Here is a 6,933-nt window from a genome sequence, read left to right on the forward strand (position 1 = left end):
TGAACACTGAGGAAATGGGGAGGCTGTACTGAAGGAGTGAGGTTTCTGAGAAGGAGGACTTTGATAGAATCTGAGCTCCGAAGATGAGTCCAGGCCTGGAAAGGAAGACAGAATCTGGGGGTGCAGGGTGTTCCACCCGGGGCTGCTGTACCTTCATGGGGCTGTGGGAGAGAATGCCATCTGTTGAGGGCAGAAAAGGGCTGAAAAAAATGGAAGTGATGAGAAACAGTCAAAGAGGATTGCCAATCACAACAGAGAGTCAGGTAGAGGCTCAGTGAAGGCCTTGAGTCTAAGGCAGTGTCCGCCTATACAGAAGCTGGCTTTTCCTCTCTGAGTCTCTAGCTGCCTGGCAATAGAGCTGACTACCATAAGCAACAGACAGTTTGGACCATGGCAGGCAAGCAACTTCAGACAAAGGCTAGGTGATGGTTGATCCCGACTGTCTTCATGATTGGATGAGAGATATTTAGAATATTCTTTAGACGAGTACGTCTCTGGATGTGTCTAGGGGGGCACACCTCTGGGTGTGTCTAGGAGGGGCACACCTCTGGGTGTGTCTAGGAGGGGCACACCTCTGGGTGTGTCTAGGAGGGGCACACCTCTGGGTGTGTCTAGGGGGCACACCTCTGGGTGTGTCTAGGAGGGGCACACCTCTGGGTGTGTCTAGGGGGCACACCTCTGGGTGTGTCTAGGAGGGGCACACCTCTGGGTGTGTCTAGGGGGCACACCTCTGGGTGTGTCTAGGAGGGGCACACCTCTGGGTGTGTCTAGGGGGGCACACCTCTGGGTGTGTCTAGGAGGGGCACACCTCTGGGTGTGTCTAGGAGGGGCACACCTCTGGGTGTGTCTAGGAGGGGCACACCTCTGGGTGTGCCTATGACGGTGTCTAGGTATTCCTGGGGTATTTGTTACAGTAACAAAACTTGAAACTCTTCTTAGCAAGTCCAGGCTGACTCCTCCCCTACACCTGTGGCTCAGGCTGACTTAGGACATTGGCTCATTTTACCTCACAGCACTCTTTTGCACACACAAACAGGATCACACACTTCAAAACTGCCAGACCACATCATGCCTCACACCCTTAGGATGGCTACCACCCAAAAATGGTGCATTGGCAAGTATTGGTGCAGATGTGGGCAATGGACCGTTGATGCAACATTGGTGGGAGTGCAGAACGGCACAGCTGCTGTGAGCAATGGGAATTCTGCCTGTAATCTTCAGAGGACTCATAGAGGGTGGTTCAGAAAGCACACTGTGGGTATGTATACACTGTAGAGGCCCGAAGGCAGGGTCTCAGAGATATCTGTTTACAGCAGCATGATCCACTATTGGGAAAAGGCGGACATCACCCAAGCGTCCATGAGAAGATGAGCAGAACATATAGAATGTATAATAATGAGATATTATTGGGGTTAAAAGAAAGGACATTCTGGGCCATGTTATACCATGGGTGATTCTGAGGACAGTATTCTTTTTGAAATAAAACATTTGTAAAAACGTCAATAGTGTATGTTTTCACTCACACACAAGATCCCTGGGATGGTCACATTTAAGGACGGGGTAGACTGGTGGCTGCCAAAGGCTGGAGGGAGAGTTGCTCAGTGTGTTTAGAGTCACCACTGGAAGCGCTCTGGGGACAGATGGCAGTGAGAGCGTGGTGGCGCTGCTCCCTCTGTGACCCTGTGACCTGACCACTCTTCAGACTCCAGCGCCAGGCTTTGAGAATTCTCAAGCATTCACCCTCTCAGCTCTCCCGCCCTCACAGTCCCAGAGTATGGGAAACTGTAAGACAGCCACTCTGACCACACTCCGGAGACGTGCATGTAGGGCAGATGAGTCACTGGGCTGCTTTGACTTAGGACCCCTAAGGTCCCTTGGTTTCCAACAGAAAAGATCCATTCCTATGTATCGTGCTTCCCTCAGCAGGAAGGGGTCTTAAAACACATGTGACCCTGAGCACTGCAAACTCAGACTTTACACCCGGATTGCATAGCTACAGGAACAGCCAGGTTGAAAATAGTGGGAAAGGCATGGGGAGTGAAGCCAGAGCCAGAGCCAAGCTCCCTCCTTCGCAGCTCGCTCTTCCTTGGTCCTTTCCTGCTGACTTCCGTTCCCTGCCGGGCTCTCCCTTCCTAGGACGCACTCTGGCTGCCGTAGGGGTCCCACTGAGGGCTCTCGGAACGTCCCTGTAGCTTCTGATTTGCATGACAAGTGCAGCCTGGTGGGGGAAACCGCAGCGGGAGAATCAAATCAAATCAAATGCCTCTGCCTTGTGGGGAAGAGACCTTGCACACAGTCAACTCAGAAACTAACTGAATGGCTGAGCCAGGCCGCTGACAGCCTGGGGAGGGGGCAAAGGTATCAGGATAGGCCCGGAAATGAGGCACACCCACTCACTATGCAGTAACAATTGTGGATTCTAAACCAGAGTTCTTAAAGGTTTTCCTCTCTCTTTCCATGCCATTTAACTGTGAACTTGAACTGGGCCTGATCAAGACCAGGCCAAGGAAGAAAGGCCAGGGCAGAAGAGCCAGCTCGGTCCTGCATTTCCGGAGGTTGCACTACCGCATTTGACCGCCAGAGAGCAATAACGCGGTGATTCTCTGGGGGCTCAGGGAAAGACCCGCAGGGTGGAGGCCTGGAATCACAGAACAGAACTTCGGAGAGGGCAGTAGCAGAGAGTAGTGAGCTCAGCTTTGTGTTCCCGTTGAGCGCCGCCTGGCGCAGCCGCATAGGCTACATGTACACTGGCCCTGATTCTGGGCCCTCCTGGACTCAGCTCAGGCTTTAAGCCACAGGGGACCAGGGAAAGCAGGCTCTTTAGTCTGATTTTGGTGGCTCAGGTCAATACTGCCACTGCCAGGCATGCCGCAGAAATGTCCGCCCATCCTTCCTTGTTTTCTTCCTCCCCTGCTTCCTTCCTTCATGTGTGCCGTGCATGGCATATGCATGTGCCTGTGTGCACACGTGTGGAGGCCAGAGCAGGGTCTCAGGCCCCTTCTGGGGGTCTCTGTCTTTTTGCCTTAAGACAGGTTCTATCATTAGTCAGAAGCTCACCGTTTTGGCTGAGCGGTCTGGTTAGTGAGCTCTCGGCATGCGTCTGCCTTTCTCTGCCCCCTGAGGTTCCAGGCACAGGCAGCCGCGCAGGGCTGGTTGCTGGGGGTTCAGGTTCACACCCTCATGCTCGCAGAACAGGCTCTCTTTCCCACTAAGGCATCTCCCCGATCCCTTTGGAGAGTTTTCTATTGATTTTCCCGTCATTTCCTTCCAGGGTCCTGCTAGCTGTGTTTACAATACTTGGAAAAATTATATTTTCAGAGAAAGCCACTGGGGTGCCATCAGTGCCGAAGCAGGTGTACAGCTTCCCAGTTGTTTGGCAATTTATCTTAGGAAAGGGGGTGCCCCTTCAGGAACCAAACACAGGGAGTCTAAGCTCTGCAAATTTAGCTTAGCTGTGGTTTTTCCTTGGCTTCTCAAATACACGGCAACCCTTCCCTTTTGTGTTTAGAGCAGGCAGCGTGTTCTAAAATGGTTCCAGGCACCTGGGAGCTCTGCCCAGAACCAGCTCTCCAGTGCTGGCCAGCGTTTACAATTCAGTGCCTAAAAGCCACGGGGTGGAACTGGAGAAAGCTAAGGGGAGAGTTAAGTCTAAGCTGCGGTATGACCTGAAGATGTATCTCTGCCCTTCCATGGCTGTCAGCATTGCCACCCCTACCCCTGACAAACAGGAGGTCCCATTCTTAGCTCCCTTCCCCCATCCAGCTGGAACATCCCACCATTCCTTGGAAGAGTATATCTGTAAGAGCCATCAGGCTAATAAGAAGTTAACCGGGAAACAATCCCACTGATCTGATTGACATGAAATATAGGAGTTCAAGTAAGAGCAACCCTGCAGGCTCCCACTGGACGGGGAGGGAGGTAGGAGAGCCACGGAGTGCAAAGCCAAGGGCAGTCCCAGTTCCTCCCAGGTGGGCTCCGTGACCTTGGGCACATTCCTAACCCCTGTGAGGAACACAGCGGTGAGTGAGAAAGAATACTAAGGATCCTTTCTGTCTGAAGACAAATCTTATTATTACCTAAGTTCTAAGCAAGCATCACACAGACAAAAGAGGCCGTCTAGCAGCAACGGGCATTTTCTGTACCCAAGGTCTTTCTCCCAGGGAATCGTGTCTGAGTTGAAAAGGAGCCTGGGTGACCTAAAATCAACTTCTGGCCTCTTCTGCTCAGCATTTCTGGCCTCTTCTGTGGCCTCTTGGGAGGTACCCATGGAAACACGGGAGTTAGGCAAGAGGCTCTCAGCCATGCGGGAACCTACCCTTCTCTTTGGTACTCTTCGTCCAGATTCGACAGGAGCTGTGAGCCCCCTGTGGAAAGGTCTAGAGCCGCCAGGGGCAGGTCCCGATAGGCCAAGTTCACCAGCTGCACGGGAGCAATGCTCTTGGTTTCTTCATCTACTTGTTGGGAGATGATTTCAACTTCAGAAATCCCTCCTTCGATGGCAGGCCTGGGTGGAGGGGAGCAACGGAAGGGTTAGCCCCTGAGAACAATATAGCCTCTTCCCTATGTCAAAAGGGAGGGGGTAAAGGCACAGAAAGCTATTCTGTTGTACCAGAGGGCAAGGGAAGCACAAATTTGCTATTCTTCCCCGCTGACCAGCCAGGGACTGGTCCAAGGGCCTGGTCAGTCACCTTTCCCCACCAGCTAGGGGGAAGGGAAGGACCTGAACATGTGAGTTTTTGGGGGGGAGCTCTTTATGAAGCATGGGGGATAAGGACCCTCTAGTTAACCAGGAAAAGAAAAGCTGCAGCTCTTAGTAGCCTGCATCACTGTACTTTCTGTTGCAGAATATGCTGAGAACCGTTGCATGGGGTTCTTTGCAATGGTTCCATTGTCACAGTACCAAAAGGCACTCTTACTCCCGACTGGATTCAGACTCTAGGTAGCCAGGAGCTTCTTGGAGACATAGGGGACCTTGGGTGGCGAAGAGGAGAGCCAAGGACAGCTAAGACGCTGCTCCTTTCCTCTTCAAAGGGGTCTCACCAGATCTCCGTCCTCAAGATTGCGGAGTGGGAAACCGGGGTCACCTGAGCAAACTGAGGGGTCTGGGTTAGTCTGGGTCTTAGGCAGACTTATCTTGGGCACTGAAACCAATCCACATCTTCACTGGCACACAGTACCCACCAGCCAGGAGCAGGGACATCTCCCAACCCACCAGGAGTTTTGTCAATTTGGGGAGGCATTTTTCAATACCACTTGGTCTCTGAGTAGGAATGGAGACACAGACATCCTGCAAGATGGTTAACAGCTGTGTTCTGTGCCAAACATCTCCTGATGAGAGATGCAGGATTGGAGACACTGACTGTCCTTTCCTGGGCATCTCTGGTCCCTTCTCCACATCTTTGGCCCTGTCTGATCCTGTAGAATCTGAGAGGCTGAGTCTTGTGTCTCTGGCCAAACAACAAATTAGCACGGGAAAGTAGTGCACACTAAATAGTAAAACCTTCATATTTGGGGGACACAGAGGGTTTGTGCATGGGGAATGCGAGGCCAATGACACTCCTGAGCCAACCGTTCTGCTGTAGATTGTTCTTGCGGCACTTTCCCCTGGCCTCAGTTTCTCTAACTGGAAAAGACTTCCAGAGGGCCCCTGTGGTCTGCTGTGGGTCTGAGAAGCACGGCATGAGAGCAGCTTCTAAGTGACAAGCCCCACTGGTTTGTCCCACTTGCTCTCCATGGGAAAACTCTAAAATTGAAGTGCTTCTAATGGTCTGAAACCCAACAAGCAATACACAGCAGCAGTTGTCCGGGTGCTCAGAGCTGAATCTGCCTGCTTCCTTTGCTTGGCTATTCGAGGGTTACAGGCAGAGTACCTGGACCACCCACACTCACTGGGTAATTCCCGATGCCCAGATTGGCTTTCATAGTCCCCTCCCCTGGATTTTCCTCCCCGCAGAGCACAGATAATAGTACTCATCACAGTGTGACATTTACAAAATGACTCAAGAGCTTCAGACAGCACAGTCATCGGATGTGCAGCTCCGTGTTTCTCAACAATTGATCTGAAAGTGTGGGTGTTTCTGGGGGAATCCCAGTTACCCCAGATGTTTCCTAAAAAGTACATGCTGGGTTAGTTTGTTCTCTTAGGGCCTATTCAAGGAAGCAAGATTTTGGAATTGAACACACAGAGCTTTCTCATCAGTGGGATCAGAGGAGGCTGGAGTCCTGCTTCTGAAGCTAACGGGTGTGACTCTGCCATGTGCCAGGTGTGGCACACACTACGTCTGCCTTTTCACACACCTGCCCTCCACGCCACTTTTCACAGTGGTTGTGGTGGCCCAGCTCCATCTCTGGCTGCATCTCAGCAGAGACACAAAGCTTCCATTGGCGAAAATGAAACTCTCATAGCTCATACCTAGTTACTGAACCCACACGTCGGCCTTGCATAGAAAGAAAACTATGCTGGATAAAGTGCATTAATGGCTTAGCCCTCCTTGAAGGGGTAAACGCCACCCTTATTGCTCCCCCCTTTGTCATGTGGCATTACAGCTTCTCCCATCAAAAGGAAGTATGCATGTGCATGCACGTGTGCGTGAGTGCGTGTGCCTTGCATTTCCCAAACCCTTGATTGTGTGTTCAGCCATGTGACTTGTTTTGGTCAATGGGATGATAGTAGACGTGTTACCAGCAGAAGAACAAGAAGTACTCGTGACTTTCTGTCTGGCTTCTACTCCAGCAAAACCACCCGTAGAGAGCGATCAGTCTAGACTCCTGGGTGGAGACACATTGACTAGAGTCTATTCTCACCTAGATCAATGGGCAGCTCTGCGACAAAGCCCACAGTGAAGGGCAGACCCAGGCAAGATCAGCAGATCCATCTAGCTGATCACCCCGCTATGTGGCCTTGCGTTGTGCCACGCTGAGGCTGTCACAGAG

General features: G+C 51.9%; 1 protein-coding gene across 5 annotated transcripts in view; it reads right to left on the reverse strand.

Moving 5' to 3' along the window:
• Positions 1-6,933, reverse strand: part of Tmem266 (transmembrane protein 266) — a 111,866-nt gene that overhangs the window by 52,914 nt on the left and 52,019 nt on the right. For 3 of the 5 annotated variants that reach the window (XM_075965847.1, XM_075965844.1, XM_075965845.1), the window contains exon 3: positions 4,316-4,504. In XM_075965847.1, coding sequence (XP_075821962.1) covers positions 4,316-4,504 — 189 coding nt within the window. The other 2 variants (XM_075965843.1, XM_075965846.1) reach the window with 2 other exon arrangements.

The sequence above is a fragment of the Microtus pennsylvanicus genome, chromosome 3 (assembly GCF_037038515.1).
Source record: "Microtus pennsylvanicus isolate mMicPen1 chromosome 3, mMicPen1.hap1, whole genome shotgun sequence".
NCBI lineage: Eukaryota > Metazoa > Chordata > Mammalia > Rodentia > Cricetidae > Microtus > Microtus pennsylvanicus.